Below are 20214 nucleotides of genomic sequence, written 5' to 3'. Positions count from 1 at the left end.
ACCTACCCGAGTTTTATTGCCGTCGGCAGGTATGGTCTGTTCATAGATATAAGAAAGTGACCAATTGCTTTTGAATGGGATTATCCAAGGGTGGTCATTAACATAGAATGCAACAAGATTATTACCTAAAATAAAGGAATTTAAATTCAGGTAAAATTATCGTCCGTAATAGAAAATAATTTTATACCTACCTGTGTTTAATATTCTTTGGTTTGGTATACTACTTAGTTTACGTTTATTAGTGTGTAATACAGCATGTGTTGAATCGTGTGCGAATTATGCAAAATATGTGGGAGTCTAGTGTATCTCAGGCGATGCTCCCGCCCAAATGTAGAAAACACTATTCTATTGAGACTAAGGAAGTTATAAACAATGTTTATTTGACTCTCATTGAACGTGGTGCCAGCAAGCAAGCATCTTTAGAATAAACGGTCACATTGACAAAAAATCCAACATCAACTGTATGGAGAATTGTGAATAATCCCATTTCAGCGAGGAAAAAAGAAGCGATGCGGACATTTTCTCGACTATAGATGAAAGTGACCAAGATATAATACGGCGTAAAATTTACCAGTTGTACGAGGAACAAAGCGTGCCTACATTAGATATCTTAATTAGGAGACTTGAAAAAGATGAAACCGGTGTTTAATGTGGCAGAACTATCTTATGTATGTATTCAACACATGGGATTTAGATTTAAAAAAATTGACAAAAGGCAAGTTTTAATGGAATCGTTTAGAATTTGGAAATGGCGACTGGAATATCTAGAAAAAAAATTAGGATTTACAGAGAACAACAAAGGCCAATTATTTACTTGGATAAAACCTGGTTCGACATTTATGATACCCCGGAAAAGTATTGGGTTGACTCAACTGATAAGTGTAAAACAAACGCGCCATCAAAAAGATGTAATAAAATAACTATTTTGCATGCTGGCTCTAAAGATGGTTGGATCCCAAATGGACTTTCTCTGTCTGCGAAAAATATTAAAGAATCTTCTTTGACTTACCATGAAGACACCACCGTTGATTTATTTGAAAGTTGGTTTAAAAACAAACTAGTTCCAAACATTCCTCCTAATAGTAGTAATTGTAATGGACAATGCAAGTTATGACAGTAGGCAGTTGACTAAAACCCCTTCCTCATGTGACAAAAGCAACAATCCAAAACTGTATGTATAATAACAAATTTCCCCCGTGTTACCTCCAATGTCCTCAAACTTATAAAAACCGAGGTTTTTAACATCCCTCCACAAAGTTGGGCAAATTCTGTTAAACATATAGAAAAAGGATAACAATCGTATATCCATATTGCAAATAATATAGAACAAATAATAACTAGAACAGGCGATGATAGCGATAGTGATATTGATATATTATGTGAATAATTTTAAGTAATTTAAGTAGGTAATAAAAATAATTGGTAATTTTATTTAGATTTAAACATATTTACATACATAAATAAATAAATATTGTTTAGTATCTTTCCTAACAAACCCCCAAATAATTAAATTCTAAGCAAAGTACGGACCTGTTCGGCCATATTTCATTCTTACAGCTTGCCCGAGTCTTTCCTTAATTCGTATCAGTTAGTCACTTTCTTATATCTATGAACAGACTTTAACTTTAAGCACGATGAAGATTGAGACAGACTATAATAAGAACGATATTTCCAACGACATACGAGGTGTGTTCAAAAAGTAAGCTGACTTTTGCAATTGAGCATGCTACGATCTTCGATATATATTGCTGATACAGGTGTCCCTAATATACACGGGAGTTTGCACGTCCACTGTTTTTGTGAGACAGAAGCGTTAGACGTATTTTGTGTACTCTGCGATTTTCTGCTTTCAAAAACAATGGAGCTAAGAATTTGCTTAAAATTTTGTGTAAAAAATGTAATACAGTGCTGCAAATTACCTGAAACGTTGACAACGGCATGTGGTGAATCTACTGTGAGCAAAAAAAATTATATGGTACAAGCTGTTCCAGGATGGGCTAGAAGACGCCGATGACGAACATCGCTCTGGAAGAATAGAAACAAATAGTGTTGAAAAATCGTCGCATCACTATTAGAGAAGCGGCTGAAGACGTCGGCACCTCTATTGGCTCGTGCCATGCAATTTTTTTTGAAGTTTTGGGCATGAAATGTATAGAGGCAAAATTTGTTCCGAAATTTTGAACAAAATGACCGTCGAAAGAGTGTCGCTCAAGAGTTGCTAAATGACGTCAATGATGATGCCTGATATGCTCAAAAAGATCAAAACTGGTGACGAATCATGAGTATATGGTTATGAAGACGAAACCAAAGCCCAGTCGCCAATGGAAGAACCCAGAATCGTCAAGACCGAAAAAAACATGTCAAGTTCGATCAAATATCAAGGTTTTGCTTTTACATCAAGAGTTCTTACCACAACGTAGTACGATCAATAAAAAGCAACAATGCGAAGAAAACGTCCGGAATTTACTAAAACAATTGGTGGATTTTGCATTTTCACGATAATGCACCTGCTCACTCATCATTGCTTGTGTCTAACTTTTTGGTCAAAAACAAAACCACAATGGCTTCCTGCGACTTTTTCCTGTTCCCAAAACTCCGAAACCATGCAAAGCAACGAGGTTTGGAACGGTTGAGGAGATAAAGAAAAAAAAGCTGGAAGAAGTTGAGACAGTGCTTATCAAAAGTGCTTCAAGATTTGAAAAAAAAGTTGGCACAAGTGTTTTATATCTGGGGGGATTACTTTGAAGGAGACAACATTAATTTTGATGAATAAGTAACTACTTTTTGATAAAACTTAAAATTCACCTTGCTTTTTGAACACACTTCTTATATATTTTTAATAGTATCCTAAACGTTGAGGAGCTGTTAACAATTTTATTTAAACTGAATTTTGAATCATGTGAAGATTGGTTTAAGAAAAACTAGTTTTATACCCAATGTTTGACGTATTCTGTGGGAATTTATCTCAACGCTATTAAGTCAACTTATTCTCTCTAATTCAACGTCTTTCACGTCTTGTCTTTGTCTCAGTTAATAAATTGCGGAATGTAATGTCAACCGAATAACTTTGTTAGATTACAAGAGCGATTTTATAATACCTAACCAATTTTGATGCGATAACATAGTTGTCATTCCTATATTTTCCACATTTTACATTTTATGATAGATTTCTTTTGATTCTTTTTGTAAAAACCGATTATGTATATTGGAAATATTAATTGTTTTCCTTTTCTTTTATTTTTCTTCAAAACCTGATATTACACATAAAGCATATAAAAACACTTTTTTTTGCAAATTAGATATCATAAATATTATTCGAAATTCTAAAAGAAAAAAAATATTTAGAAAATAACAGTAGGATTTTCAAAAAATAACAATAATAATAATAATAATAATAATAATACATTTATTTGCAACTTCAAAGGTAAAGAAACACAAAAACAATATTTATAACATAATGTCAAAAGGGGCATTAAATTGTCAAAATTCCAGCCCCTAAACCTTACTTAACCTACAAACTAAAAAACATAATATCACAGAGGAGAGATTTTTTAAAAAGTGAATTAAAATTTTCATTATTAAATTTTGTAATTTTCGGGAAAAAACTGAGTTTAACGATAACATAAAAACAGTGCGATACTGAGAAATAATTGGCTTAAGTATTTTTTTAAAATACTAATCGTCAGATACTGCAGTAGTTTCTTTAGTTGCCTTTTAAATCTTTATATGTTTAGTTTAGTGTTAGTCTATTGTACAGGCTATACACGTTATAGGAGAAGCTTCTTCTAAACAATGTGGTGGAGTGTTGTAGTGGTGTTATCAGACCTCGAAATCTCATATTTAGATTAGGAATATCGGTTCTGTATTTGATACTATTCTACAAATACGTAGGCGTTGCGGACGCACTTTATGAAAAAAGGCAAAACAAAGTGAAGTCTTCTTCGTTGCTCCATGTCAAGCCACCCTGCATCCCTTAACTTATGTGATCTCAAAGAGGATTTTTGAACTTTATGGATTCTGTTTTTATCGCTTTGATCCAAACATGGACTATAAACTACATCTGCAATATTGAAATGGCTTAAAATAAGAGAGTCAGTTAATTAGAGTTTTTGTTGTATTGTTAACAAGTCCCAGGTCTTTAGCACAGTCAGAAACTGACAGGGAGTCCCCCGCGATTCACAGATTCATTGTATTATTGAGAGTGTGCTACCTACCAAAAAAAAGAACATTGGATTTGGTGGGATTAATCTTTAAACTATGTTTTCCTGAGAATGACACCAGTCGCTGCATATCGCCCTCAATTATATTTTTAGCCTATTTCCGTTCATTAAAATAAAAAGAATACGGCTGTTATCTGCCTATTGATGTCATAATTCATAATTTATTTCCGCTGAGACTGACCCTGCGCAGTTTCGACCAACTGAACTCTCCCTTCCAAGTAACTCTTCATATTATGCTTAATTATTTTTGGACGGATATGCAGATGAACAAATTCTCATATATCAGATGTAGATATTTTCTTCTCAGCATGTATACCCTGTCCATGCTGGCAATATAGGCACGGCCCCTAAATATGACAAGACTCCGTTCTGTAAACATATTTGAAGCATTTAAGTAATAAATCTTTAATTTTCAGCAATTATCTGGTATCCCGTTGAAAGCGTTTTGGTTAGTTTTTGTTTAATTTTAGGATTACAACTTAGACTGTCTCAAATGCGCACTGGTGGGCGTCGTGTCGACGACGCGGAGCGACCTGCACCACATGAGGCGTCTCCTGCCCGACGTAAAACTGTTGCAGGTTTATTTCACCACCGAGACCGGGTTCATAACGGCCGTGTCTTCGGCCAATTACGCGGCCGCTTTATCGAAGCCGGGCTCTGTGGGCCGAATCCTGCACAACGGAAAAATCAAAATTCTAGCGTTGAAGAGCAGGGAACGGGTAGGGCCTCACGAATATGGTGAGCTGTACTTTTCGGGCGACGGCGTCATGCTCGGGTGCGTAACTTTCAAGAAATTTTAATTTTTCCAAGTGGAGTTAGGCGACCCGTTAATCTGGGAGGTTGTTTTGTTATAAGCACACGTGAAAACGTGTGGTTCAGCGGTTTCTCTTCCTCTTTATCATATATATATATATATATATATATATATATATATATATATATATATATATATATATATATATATATATATATATATATATATATATATATATATATATATATATATATATCCCACAAGAAGGTGTTCAGTAATGGCCTTTCTGCCTTGATAATTTCGTTCTTTGATGGCGTAGTCTAACGTCCCACTGCTGGATATGTACATTCCCAGGTATTTGTAGGTTTCGCAGCTTTTGCTAGCCTGACCGTCCTCTTGACTTTAATGTGGCAGTTTCTATATAGTTCTTTCACTGATCTTATTATGTTGACAGGAGATGTATCTCCTAATTGAAGGCTGTCATTTTCTCGATAAGCTGGGTGACGCAAAACAGATGGTCAACGACGAATCTTCCCGCGCAAAATCCCGCTTGTTCTTCTGCTTTACTGTTTGTGTATTCGCGTTCTATTTTGGCCTTTAATATTTTACCGTAAATCTGACCGATTAAGCTCGTCACTGTGATACCTCGACAATTGTGGCAGTTTTCTTTGTTGCCCTTTTTATGGATAGGAGTAAGGAAGGATAATTTCCATTCTTCTGGGATATCTCCGCCATTGATACAGTTCTGAAAGAGCTTTGCTAGATGATCATACAGTTTGTGTGTTCCATGTTTGATTAATTCTGCGAGAACATTACCTGGCCCTGGTAATATATATATATATATATATATATATATATATATATATATATATATATATATATATATATATATATATATATATATATATATATATATATATATATATATATATATATATATATATATATATATATATATATATATATATATATATATATATAATATTATATTAACATTATTGGGGCCCTTTTTTAAAGTCAAATGCGGAGGCGTAATTAGATTTTTTAATTTATATGCCAATCATAGTTGACCCCGAATTAAGAAAAATGACCAGATTATTATTATTATTTTATTATTATTATTAACGTCTTTATTCACCATGAATTACAAAGGAAAAAAAGAAACAATGAAAAATATGACAATTGCATTACGTGGTGAAAAGATGAAGCGTCGCCCTAATGGACTTTTGTAAGCTTAACCTCACCGAAACAACAATAATTTATACTAAACCGTATCAATAATCTTAAAGAAAAACAACGTTGTTATGTAATTTCCTAATGTTACTCTCAGATAACGGATTCTTGAGTTTGTTTTGAAAGTTTTGATCGAACATTTAAGTGACCCAGCTTCATGAGAACAAAATAAAAAGAAAAAAATAATAAATAAATAAACGAGCAATAAAATGTGCACACAGGGAAAGCAGTTAATCTTTTTGTGAAGAAACTTTAATCTGTTGGGAATTGTTGGCAGCAGTAAGATTGATCTTTGTTGCTCTCTCTTTCTCTTTTTTTTCTGTCTCTAGTCGATGGTCCACCATCCTCTGGCACCTCTAGAACTTGCTGCTTTAGGGTATCTACTCCAGTTTCTTCCTCAAACACTCTACATTCATTGTCTACATCATCTTCAAAATAATCTTCTTTCAAGTACTTTGTCGTTGGAGTAGGGGATGGACTTGAATTAAGAAAAGGGGATTGTCTGTTAACGATTCGTTACAAGAACTCTGCCTTGTTTAGTGTTTTTCATTATTTACCACTAGTTTGTCCAAGTCCAAATACAAGAATATTTTTCCTCATTAATATTTCATCTTGAAATGAAATTTTTTTTAAGCTTAATATTTTCCGCTACGAGGGCTTCCATGTATTTTTTAATTCAGACAAATCGAGCTTGAAACTTGTAAGTTCCTGCTTTATATCTTCTACACTCTGGTTGGTTTTTTCAAGCAGCTCAAAATTTTTTTCGTTCTTAACGGAGGACATTTAATGATATTCCGGCATCAGCCGCCATTTTTCATAACAGATACCAACAACCATATACGATTGAAAAGGGATTTCAAGGAATTTTCATAAATAAAGTTATCGGCAATTTTCTAAGCGGACTGTTGTTGGGGAAGAAATCGCCATGCAGTTTTTACCATATATCTATGTCAATAATCGATCTCATCGAATTTACTCTATTTACTTTAGATATAGGGTATTTCTGTTAAAGTACTCCTAGTACGACCACCCTGTATAGTAGTTATAGTTTAGTTCAATTCAAAGGGTATCGGGTAGCGATCCGTAGTTAAAATAGAAAGCTCCTTTTTTCTTTAACACTCAATATTTCGTCAATTTATTTGTTGACTTCTTCAGGAGTGAACTAAAATTTAATGAAAACAACAGGTCAAACTGTATAACAGACAATTAAAACAATCGTGAGAAATACTTACAAAATTAGAGTCTACCACATAGTTCCTCAAAAACCATACTTTACAGTTAAGGTAAATGAACGAAGCGACATAATGAAACAAACGGATAAACACTTAGTATACAATTCTTAATAATGGTAGGCAAAAGTTGCGCTAACGGGGGTAGTGAAAAAAAAAACAAAAAAAAACAATCAAAGAAAAGAAAAAAAAACAATCGATCTAAATAATGACAAAAAAAAGGGGGCATCCAAATAACCTACTCCGTGGATCAACAACGCAACGCGGATACGCTACTCGGTGGCCGAACATTACATTATCTGTGGTTTAACTGAAAAATGTTACAGTATATATTGCTTATTTGTTGTGTATCAGACTTGTAATTAATTGAATCTTTGTTTTTGTTAATATGGCACATTTCAAGAAACAATCGGGCTTTATAATTATTGACACATTGCAAAATTTTTGGATTGCTGTAGTCAAATTCATGTCCTGTTTTTATGTAATGCTCAACCACTGCACAAGTATTCTTATGAATACGGCAATCACTTTTCTGCTGTGTTAAACGTTGTTTTAACCACTGTGAGGTCTGTCCAATATAACAGCCTTGACAACCCAAACACGACAATCGATATATGACATTACAGTTATATAGTAGCGGAGTTGGATCTTTTACTCTAGAAAAAAGTTTAGAGACTTTTTCAATATTATATTTAGCAATTTTTATTTCTCAAACTGCCTCAGGTAGATTTATTAATTATTATTCCTCTCATCCACAGAACTAAAAATATAATACAATTATAGGCATAAAAAACAGAGTTACACATTTGAGCCATGACAGTTTTGTTCAAAATAACCTGAAAAAAATTTTCAACGTTTTTGTCAATAACGGATATCCAAAACATATACTTAAGAGATTAATCTATAACTCCAACACATTTGACGGTCCAACAGAGGAACCAGACGCTCGGATGTGTTACAGAAAGATATATTAATATATTAAAAACCTCACAGAATCTATCATAAATATTTTCAAAGAATTCAAGGAAATATAATACTGAAAAAGTCTCCAAAAAAAACCCAAGAACCATTTCTTAAGTATATATATATATATATATATATATATATATATATATATATATATATATATATATATATATATATATATATATATATATATATATATATATATATATATATATATATATATATATATATATATATATATATATATATATATATATATATATATATATATATATATATATATATATATATATATATATATATATATATATATATATATATATATATATATATATATATATATATATATATATATATATATATATATATATATATATATATATATATATATATATATATATATATATATATATATATATATATATATATATATATATATATATATATATATATATATATATATATATATATATATATATATATATATATATATATATACACGAAAACACGTGTTTTTGGAACGCGAGCATTGAAGATGCCAAATGAGATATTGGCAAAACATCTGCCTTGTGGTTGCATTTATTTGTTTCTCTTTCTTTGAGTAAATATTATTTGCAGTATTTCCAGTTACTCAAAAATTATTTTTAATTCGCATCATTTTATGGCGAAACGTTTTGTGGCAGCGAGAATATCTACTATTGAATTTGAACTAAACTATAACTACTGTACAGGGTGGTCTTACTAGGAGTACTTTAACAGAAAGACCCTATATCTAAACTAAATAGAGTAAATTCGATGAGATCGATTATTGACATAGATATATGGTAAAAACTGCATGGCGATTTCTTCCCCAACAACCGTCCACTTAGAAAATTGCCGATAACTTTATTTATGAAAATTCCTTGAAATCCCTTTTCAATCGTGTATGGTTGTTGGTATCTGTTATGAAAAATGGCGGCTGATGCCGGAATATCATTAAATGTCCTCCGTTAAGAACGAAAAAAATTTTGAGCTGCTTGAAAAAACCAACCAGAGTGTAGAAGATATAAAGCAGGAACTTACAAGTTTCAAGCTCGATTTGTCTGAATTAAAAAATACATGGAAGCCCTCGTAGCGGAAAATATTAAGCTTAAAAAAAATTTCATTTCAAGATGAAATATTAATGAGGAAAAATATTCTTGTATTTGGACTTGGACAAACTAGTGGTAAATAATGAAAAACACTAAACAAGGCAGAGTTCTTGTAACGAATCGTTAACAGACAATCCCCTTTTCTTAATTCAAGTCCATCCCCTACTCCAACGACAAAGTACTTGAAAGAAGATTATTTTGAAGATGATGTAGACAATGAATGTAGAGTGTTTGAGGAAGAAACTGGAGTAGATACCCTAAAGCAGCAAGTTCTAGAGGTGCCAGAGGATGGTGGACCATCGACTAGAGACAGAAAAAAAAGAGAAAGAGAGAGCAACAAAGATCAATCTTACTGCGGCCAACAATTCCCAACAGATTAAAGTTTCTTCACAAAAAGATTAACTGCTTTCCCTGTGTGCACATTTTATTGCTCGTTTATTTATTTATTATTTTTTTCTTTTTATTTTGTTCTCATGAAGCTGGGTCACTTAAATGTTCGATCAAAACTTTCAAAACAAATTCAAGAATCCGTTATCTGAGAGTAACATTAGGAAATTATATAACAACGTTGTTTTTCTTTAAGATTATTGATAGGGTTTAGTATAAATTATTGTTGTTTCGGTGAGGTTAAGCTTAAAAAAGTCCATTAGGGCGACGCTTCATCTTTTCACCACGTAATGCAATTGTCATATTTTTCATTGTTCAAGAACTCACAAACTAGAAATATGTATATATATATATATATATATATATATATATATATATATATATATATATATATATATATATATATATATATATATATATATATAAACATAAATTTGGAAGACGAAATAACTGATGAATATTCAAAATCGACCGTAACAAGGAAAAAAGCTACTCGAATTCTGCTTTGATCATTAACTTTAACACTAAATTCGCAATTTACAAGGTTATAGCGGATCCGAATTTTACCGTATGGATGGAGTGATGGCCACTTACTGATTGACATGAGAAAAAGATTGAAGTTGTAGAAATGGTAAGAAGATCTTACAGAATATCTAGAACATACCATATATGAAATGATAACATACGACAAACAGGACGATTATACATAACTGCAAAGTAAATAAATAGTATGCAATTGCTCTGGTATCTGGCTGGAACTGTGAAATTTTTTCTTATCAAAGTAGATGTATAGTGCCGATATAAGCAACAGAAACCGTACATAACCTCAATTTCCTAACCCCCCCGCAGCGGGGGCCCCCCGCGCGTGGCGTCCTAGTGTCCCCCCTGTCTACCAGAGTGCGCTCCGCCCCCCACCCAGCTTGTGTAGCGTCCTGTTTTGCCCCGGTTCCGCCCGTCGCTGCTAGATGTCGCGCGCTTGTGTCGCCAGCTTGTGTAGCGTCCTGTTTTGCCCCGGTTCCGCCCGTCGCTGCTAGATGTCGCGCGCTCCGACCGTCGTAGGCCCCCCCGGTAGAGGGCGGTGACGGTGCGGCGCGGAGACGGTGTGGCGCGGTGACGCGGGTGATCGGGTCGTCGGTAAACAAGTCGAGTGACTTATACAGAGTGTCTCAATAATCACGGTTTAATAAAAGAAAAACTATAGATACAATAGTAAATATTTATTAGCTCATATGTAGACAACGTAATGCTTCGTACAAGCGGTGTTTCTGGTCCATGAGATTTTCTACTTCATCGCGGTCGAGGATAATTTCGTCGCCATGATCCTGTTTCAGTATCAACTCACAGCTCTCTTCTTCGTTCGAATAGGTCACCTCGATACTGCTCCCGATGTAGACTGTTATGTCGTTCCAGAACATGATTTCTCCCACCTCGTCCTCCAGAAAGAACAAAAAATCCCAAAAATCCTGGACTTGAAAATCTATGTGCTTGTTCTTGAAGATGAAACGGACACCTGAATTCTTTATTTCGAAAATCGTGTTTTCATCGATAGTGACCACTTTGTTACACATTGTGACAAACAGACTGACTTCGGTATCAAATTCAAATGTACTTATATATCAACAACCCCCCACTATCGGTGTAATTAAGAGAGATATTTACATTTAGTCAATTTGAATAAGCATTTTGTCAAAAGAAGCAAACAAGCGCACGTAGTTACATATAGCGGGATTAAAATAGTTTTTCGACCTGCCGAGATGTTGTATTCGTTACCGCAAATGTCGTTAACGCCGCCGCTGGTGTTATTGGAATTCTTGATAGCGATCGTTTGCCATTCGCCGTGGTCTTCGTAGCTCCGGTTCGCGAAAACGAAACGTACCTTGTAATTTAAATACGGCTTATCTGCGGTAGTGTTATTCGACAATGTCTCGCTAAAAGTTTGTAGCTTGTCGATTCCGTTGACCTGAGCGAGTTGCATACGCGTCCACGTATCCACCGATTATTATGATTTTTGAAACAAACGAACGCTTCAATCACATCCTTAGGTTTATGTATATAGAAAACGTTTTGTACCACAGCCGACAACAAAACAAAGTGAGCACTTAACAAAACCATGTTTCTAGCCCGAATGAATCTATCCTAGATCTCGGTAACTGCTTTTATAACACTCAAACAATAATGACATTTATTCTGGGGAGGTGCCGGGCCGTCGATATGCATTTTGCTGTCCGGTCTGTTATAGTGAACAAAGCAGGGCAAATGAGTTTGCAATTCAAAATTGTTGCGATGTCGTACTGGTAACTTATGCCACATATTTAACAAATCGTGCGGTCTCACATGCTCCAAGAAATGTTGCACAGGAATCAATTCAAGTTGTTCGGTATCCAAGCTTCTAAAATCGTCGAAGAAAACTAACTTCTTATTCATTGTTGTGAAAGATCGATAACTTTCTTAACAAATCCCTAATTTGTTTAAAGACACTCTCTGTGGGACAATTAATTGCGACAAGACTCAAGTCTATTTCACCGACTCTCGTTAATTTATTCAAAAATTCGTTGTATTCGTAATACGTTTTCTCTTTGAAAAAATACAAATGTCCGTTGGTGTATCGAAACGCGCCCGACAAATCGTCGGGCAGACCCGGAAACAGTTCCGTAGTAAAACCGTGTTCACTCGCACTCAAAGAACACTCGTCTATTTCTGCATAGTAGCGTTTACCGTAAAATATATACGTTCGACCGCCATACGTATTAAAAATAGCGTTCACTGTTTTACCCGCAGGCACACCCAGTCGCTGGACGCTTTGTCGGTCGCCCACTACCGTGAAACTCGGGAAGTGAAGTAAATAAAACGAATCACCGGTGACTACCAAAAGTTGTCCGTTGGGTCTCTGGTAGATATGCGAAATAGGAGCGTAAATAGGGACATAATCTGATATCATTTTAGGTTCCATGTAGACTTTATCACCTAATCTTATTATCCAAACCCATTTGTCGTAAAATAGATACATATGATGGTTAGACGTAACCAAAAATATGGATGGATTTACGTGACACAAATCTGGTACTTTTGTTTCGTTTTTCCCTATCGGAGGTTTCGTAGTTGTGGTAGTAGTGGTAGTTGATGTTGTTGTGGTCGGAGTTGTTACGCGGACGGTGGTTGTGGTTTTTTTACCATATAAACGTTGAAGACCTGCAACATCGTCGTATGACAATGTCTTAGAATTTAAGCTATACCAAGGGTACATAATGGCATTGCGATCGTTACTGTGCGCCAAACCCAACGTATGTCCAATTTCGTGGAACAACACAGTAAACAAGCTCGTTTTTCCTCCGGGCGCAGGCACTTCTAAACCGTAGTACCAATCTTCGGATTTATCCAAATGAACTTCCACGCACTCTTGTTGTTGATTTGGAAAAAATGCATGTCCTAATATGTTACCCCTTCCGTCAAAAGCAAAAGGACAGGATTCGTTCCCTTTACATCTTATGCTTTGTCTGTGGGTAGTATATTTGTCAGACATCAAAATCATTATATCCGGCTCTGAATAATTTAAGAAAAAATTTAAATTTGATTCATCACTCCATATTTTAAAAACCTCGGTTGCCAGCACTTTTAACTCTTGATAGTGACTGGGCGGTACTTGAATATACCAATTTAAATCCGTTTTCTGCCATCGCGAAACAGTCGTGAAGGCATTTTCTATTACACCACATCGGGGTTTATTTATTAGTTCGACTTCGACGGTTTCGTTATTAAGAGTACCATCCACCGGTAAATTATAGAAATCCTGAAAATCCATTAGGGCACGTTGCAAACTCGACGCATTGATCTGCGTTAAAGATTCGTTGTCGTTAGGTGAAAGGAATCCGAATTTTTGTAAATATTCAATCACACCTTCCTCGGGCAGCGCGGCGACTATCGTCGACACGTCCGAACAGGTAGTAAAGACAGCGTAGCATAGCAACAAGACTCTCATCTCGTTCAAGGTCAGTAAAATACTAAAATGTATTCGGTTCCTAGCTAATCTTTTATAGGTAAAATAACAAAGAGAAGTGATGAACCAAACGCTTTTAGTCGCTATTTTGCGTGAGATGACGCAGAATATTACTCGAGAAATGGAACGAAAAAAGAATTATACTTCAATAGATTACAGTTTCGCAGTTTGTATTCATATCATAGCATTAGCGTGCTTTATTTTTACGTGTAAATGTATTATTAATTTTTTTGGATTGAAATAAAAAGTCTTATTTAAATAAAGAAAGTTTTATTTCATACAGGGATCCTTGAATACAACCAATTATATAAAAGGGCAGAATTTCTCAACGCGCACATGCGCAGTCTTCCTCCGGAGTGAAACATGCAATGGGCGTGATCCGGTTGAAATTTCGGCGGATTCAACCAATTATCATCATCGAATTTCTCCACGTTAATGACTCTGCATGCGACATCCTCCTGATCCATTTTCGACATTAAAAATTCCATTTTTGATCTTCCTCTCACGTATATCAAGTCAGCATTTTCTATCAGTAGTCCGATCAACGTATCAATGTCGGAATATTGAACAAAACCAGAACTGTATTTGAGACCGTGATGATATTGTTCGAGCCAGCGTACCGTTCTTTTTTCTGCACCGGTCAACGTGCAATATTCACGCGGCGGTTTCAAAACGTAATGACTAATTTGACATCCATTGTAGACAGCCATTTCTTTAACGACAAATCCATCTTCTAACTGGAAGCCTTGAATATCTACCGCAACGATGCGCATTTTTAATATGACTGGTTAAGATTAGGTTCCTCCGGCGGTATTTATGTTAGATTTCGAACAATCTCGCTGAGCGGTAGTTGTTCCACGATACAATCGTGAATGATGATGCAATAGGCACGTGTATTCGCGGGAAATCCCTTTTTTGCTTCGATGTCTAACTTTACGTCGACAGTGCTGGATTTTACACTGTCGTTTCTTCGAGAACAGTCAATGACGAAAATCGCGCAGTTTTTGAAAGCCATATAGTCAAGCAACGCAGTTTTTTCCTCACATCCCTTATAACTGGGGTAGAAATCCGTGTAATTGTGATGCGCTTCCACGAAGTCATTCTTTTCAAAATCTAATCGTAAACGTTCGTGAGGGTAATATTCTCCGTTTAGTGTTAATCTTATATCCGTTACGTCGACGTGATCGAAAAGCGTCGCATTTTTCGCTTCGTTGTCTTTGCGATTTGTTTGAAAAGCGACTATTACGTATCGGGGGCTTTCGATAGCCGCGCACGTCTTGACAGACCAAATTTCTTTGGTAGAGCCCGCGGTTAGGGCAGGATATTCATGAAGTTCCCATCGTCTATAGGGTATCAATATGGGTTGATCTAATCTAATCGATTTCAGCAGAGCCAATTTGATTTCGTCGTTTGGAAATATGTGCTTGACCCTAAGATCGACACTATCAATTTTTAATTCCGCCGTTGTTTTAATTGCACTGGCCGCAACACCGCCCATTGGTTTAATTATCATACAATTTTTGTCATGTCTGGCTCTTACCAATCTTATGGTTTGTTTTCCACAAGTTATCATATTATAATCATTAAATATGTTTAAAAAGTGTCGTAACGGGATTCGCATGCTAAAATGTCCATTTTCTGTATCGTGAATCGCATTTTCAGGGAAATTCCAGCCGGAAATATCTAGATGCGATGAGTCATCTTTCGAGTAACATAGATAACCTCTAATCGTACTAACTATACCCGGATCACGCACGCTATCCACTTCTTTCCCATTCAGCTCGTACGATATAGTTTCAAAAAAAAATGCTCCTGCATTGTTTACAAATTGCACTTGGTCGGTTCCCGTGAGACGTTTCAGCGATCCCTTAATGCAAATAGCAGCGTCGTACATAAGCAGCCAGGCATCTCCTTGATTGATCGTGATCTCAATGGTGTCGTTGTTCAAAAAAGATTTCACAAAGGGATGATAGGTGCGGGTCTCCACGCGCTGGATAGATTCATCAAATTTTGGCTTTCTGTGTATGTCGAATATTTGATTCGATAACATCGTAGCCCAGTGATCGGAGAAATTGTTTGTTGCTCAATGTAAGACGACCTTTACGGATACGCCTCGGTTTTGTTACTAACCCTACCGTTTGGATGTTCGCTTTTTTATATTCACCAGCGTCTCCGATTGAGTTGAAAATCAACATTACGTTAATTTTTTAAGTTCCAATCTAATGATGATTTCTTCACCTCGGAAATTAACCAACTCAAAATTTTGATCCAGAACCTGTAGGGTAATGTTGTAGATTTGTCGTTTGTTTACTGGCAAGTACGTTAGATATTTAGGAGTTTCGTCGATGGCGTACCCCGGATCGACGGACAAGGCAAACTCGTAAATTGTGTGCGAAGGTCTGTCGTTGTAGAACGCTCCAGACGTTATGTTACTATCTACATGTATCGTTCGCACTTTTATTATATCCACGGGTAAATCTGAGGAATGCATAATATTGGGCTCCAAAATTTTCTGTGAAAACCCCAATAATTTTCCGATACTGTCCGAGTGTTGTTTAAAGTTTACCCCGTATACGGGGCTGTAGATTTCACACTTTATCGTATTATTGTTGGGTTTGATTGATATCTCCTCTATTAACTTTGGGATCGTATTCTTCTCTTCCTTATTTTTTGGCAGATGTTCGTTAATGTAGGTTTCAATGTCGCTAATTTCATAGGACCCGGTCGGAATTTCAATTACGTTTTCTTTATTGTTACCATCGAAGTAGTAAAATTTATTCGAACCCTTATCTATGTTGGGAATGTTGTTGTAAGAGTGGAATCCAATCAGCGCTAAACCGTACTCTACATCTTCATCCAACTGCAGCGGATTGACAAAGTCGATGGATAATGTCGACGTGTTCCCTTTTAACGTAAATATGATCGACATGTTGACTGCTTATAGGTCCGCGATTTCAGTCCTTTTTATAGAGAAATTGCAAACACAAATGACCGCAATTGTATTGCGTAAACTTTTGATATCTATCGTGATTATAGTAGATATTGGCGCTGTTGCCGAAATATTTAACAAGTTCCGCGGGTGGTTTAAGGTTACCGAAACTGTCAAAATACTCAACATCGTTTCCCTTCCTCTTTTTGTATGCTACCCAGTGGGTTCCTCTATTTCGACGAACATCCAAATTTACGATTCCGCATTCTTGCGATCTGATTCGACGGGGTAAACTATCTCGCATAAAAACACCCCTGAAGTGAGGAATTTTTAATTTGCGCGCCAGAGATATTAAATCGACGTCGTATAGAGCCCTTCTGGGTAGCTTTATTGGGAGTTTTTTTGTTTCTTCAGATAAAGACCGAATCCGCCGCGCGGACTCTTTTTCAAGAATAGACCCGATCCCTTTTTTCCAATCTCTTCCATAGCTCGGTTATGGCGGTTGTCCTCTTCGAGTTTCTTTCGTGCGTTTTTCGCATCGATGACAGTTTTAGCGATAGCAGCGGCTCCGCCCGAGAGCGAACCTAAAGCCCCTAGCGCTCCTAATAACGGTAAAAGTGGTAAAATACCGCCCGATTTTGATTCGAACGGTATAATTCTAGGTACCCTAATTTTTTTACGTCCTCCCGCTTTTCTTACAGCGGCTCTGCCAGCTCGAAGCGCTTCCAGTGCCGATCTTCTAAGCATTTTAGGGTTATCGATATGAAACAATTGTTTCTTCTTTAATGCATTGCGAACCTTTTTCACGACACCCTGTCGAAACGAAACAGAGGGACGCCGTTGTTGACCCATACCGAGCTTACGTTTAGTTTTCATAGTCGCGGTGACAAAGAATGCGGCAGCTTTTTCACCAAACTTTGCGTCTTTAGATTTTACTCGCTGCCACGCACGCGTTTCCAATTCTTTATCCGCTTTATGACGTTCGTCTAACGATTTGTTTTGCGAATAGGCAATGTCGTGTACCTTACACGCAGCGTCCAAAGGATTCACCCCGCTATCGCCTCGGTTCAAGCGTTTTTCCAATTTTGTACCGGGACCGCAAAACTGGTAACCCGGAATGTGTACTTCAAAAGGTAACTTGTTAATAAGCGTGTTAACGAGACCACTTCCGGACGCGAAGCATAACATACTAATTAAAGGAAATTGCTTGTGTCGTATATATATACGAGGTGTCTCGAATAAACATTGTAGTCATGCGGGTGGTGCAGCAGAAACTCAAGCTCCCCATCGATAATTTAGATTTGGTTTGCGGAGATGGTTTCTTTAACAAAAGCAAACACGGTCAACTGCTACCCAATTCATTTAGGGCGGTGTTTTGCGGACCTAGCGGTTGCGGCAAAACCAACACCATGTTAGCGCTACTCTTTAACCCCAACGGGGCAAGTTTCGAAAATGTTTACGTCTACTCAAAGTCGTTGTATCAACCAAAATATCAACTGTTATCTCGCGTATTGAGCAATGTCAAAGGAGTTGGATATTATCCCTACAGTGAAAGAGACTCGATAATCGACCCCAGCGACGCGAAAGAGAATTCTCTGTTTATTTTCGACGACGTGGCGTGCGACAAGCAAGATAAAATTCGCGAGTATTTTTCGATGTGCCGACACAAGGCCATCGACGCTATTTATCTCTGTCAGACATACTCCAAGGTACCCAAGCAATTGATACGTGACAATTGCAATATTGTCGCGTTGTTTAAACAGGATGACATGAATTTACGTCACGTTTATGATGAACATGTCTCACCCGACGTTTCATACGACACGTTTAAACAAATTTGTTCCGAGTGCTGGAAAGAAAAGTACGGCTGTTTGATAATTGTCAAAGATTTCGACGTAAAAAACGGACGCTACCGCAAGGGTTTCGATAAATATATAAAAGTCGATATTTAATTGTCGATAGAAACAGTCATGAAGGCGACGTCCGCCGACATCGCCGACGCGGCGCTAAAAAAAAAAGTAAACGAGTTGTCTAGATCTATTCGAAAGAAGTATTTAACATTAAAATTGGGTAAGAGCGAAGAGGATGCGTCAATTCGGAAGCTTTTCAAACCCGTCAGCGAGCCGCTAGAACGTATAGCAAAAATAAAGCTATCACCGTCACCGGCAGAAATAAAAACTGAACGTCGAGGTGTCAAGCGGGAACACAAAAAGGAACCGAACGAAGAAACAAAAAATAAGGTTAACGTATCATTTTTGCCTATGGAAGAAATTCAGGAAACGCCGGATCCCAATAAGAGCGTTGAGATGCAAAATATCGATGAGGAGGAAGATGATGTGTTTGACACATCGAGCGTGGCCAACGCATCCCTTCAATCATACCTGGAACAATATCCAGAAATTTCCCATTCATATATTCAAAATTTATGGGTAAAATCGCCCGACACCGATATTGTTTACGGACCCGTTTACGACAAAATATCATCCAAATGGTTTCTCGGCAATAAATCGCTGGATTTTCATCAAGGATCTGGCGATATTATTGTAGACGGCGAGAGATATTCCGGTACCCGCGGCTTGTATAATTTGGTGTTTTTGAAAGATCCCATAGCATACACAAAAGACGATTTGGCACAATATAAAAAAATAATGGAGGCTACCCAGGTGCACAGGGACGCGATCGGACGTTTGAAAGGCGCATCGACTGTACCAAAATATACCAAGGTCATCCGACCCTTAATAAAATCTCAGTCGCGTTCGTACTCGTACAGCGGTCAAGGTTATAATATGCGTTATAATGACGCTCCTACTGAATATGTATACTGGGACGACGTCAATGAACTCGTAGAGCGTCTGAAATTACTAATCGCGTCGAAACACGCAGGCAACACGTCTCATGATAACGAAATAGTTTCAATCGTTGAAGAGCTAAAAGAATCAGGTTTTATACGTTAGTTTAACGATGAGTCTGGACAAGTTTGGACGTTCTAGCGCGCTGCGACGACCCTTCACTAATACTGTGATTAGAAGCGCCCTCGACTATATGCCAGACGGAAACGTCAATATGAACAATTTAAAAATTTGCAATGTCCAAACGCCTAGCGATGACGGTGACGTGGCTAACAAAAAATATGTGGATGAGACAAGTAATTTATTAAAAATTGCATTGAGAAAGATTATTGGACAGAAACTCGAAGCGTACACGAAAAGATTACAAATTGAAGACAAAACTAAATTCTCGCGTCTTGAAGAACAACTGAAAATGAGTAGCACTACACTCGAAAATGAAATTATGCAGTTTCGCGAAGTTTTCCACCAAAAGCTAAGCGAAATGAGCGCAAAGAAAGATTTGGAAAAGCACATGACAAAAGTC

The 20214-nt window shown here is 36.6% G+C and overlaps 1 protein-coding gene across 2 annotated transcripts in view; it reads left to right on the top strand.

The window, feature by feature from the left end:
* The window catches only part of LOC132697848 (luciferin 4-monooxygenase-like), a 31228-nt gene that overhangs the window by 1508 nt on the left and 9506 nt on the right, over positions 1–20214 (top strand). For both annotated transcript variants that reach the window (XM_060663543.1, XM_060663544.1), the window contains exon 4: positions 4691–4995. In XM_060663543.1, coding sequence (XP_060519526.1) covers positions 4691–4995 — 305 coding nt within the window. The remainder of the gene's footprint in view (positions 1–4690; positions 4996–20214) is intronic.

The sequence above is a fragment of the Cylas formicarius genome, unplaced genomic scaffold (genome assembly GCF_029955315.1).
Source record: "Cylas formicarius isolate icCylForm1 unplaced genomic scaffold, icCylForm1.1 PGA_scaffold_2__14_contigs__length_35257938, whole genome shotgun sequence".
Taxonomy (NCBI): Eukaryota; Metazoa; Arthropoda; class Insecta; order Coleoptera; family Brentidae; genus Cylas; species Cylas formicarius.
Note: the sequence above shows the minus strand (reverse complement) of the source record. Positions and strands in the feature narration are given on the sequence as shown.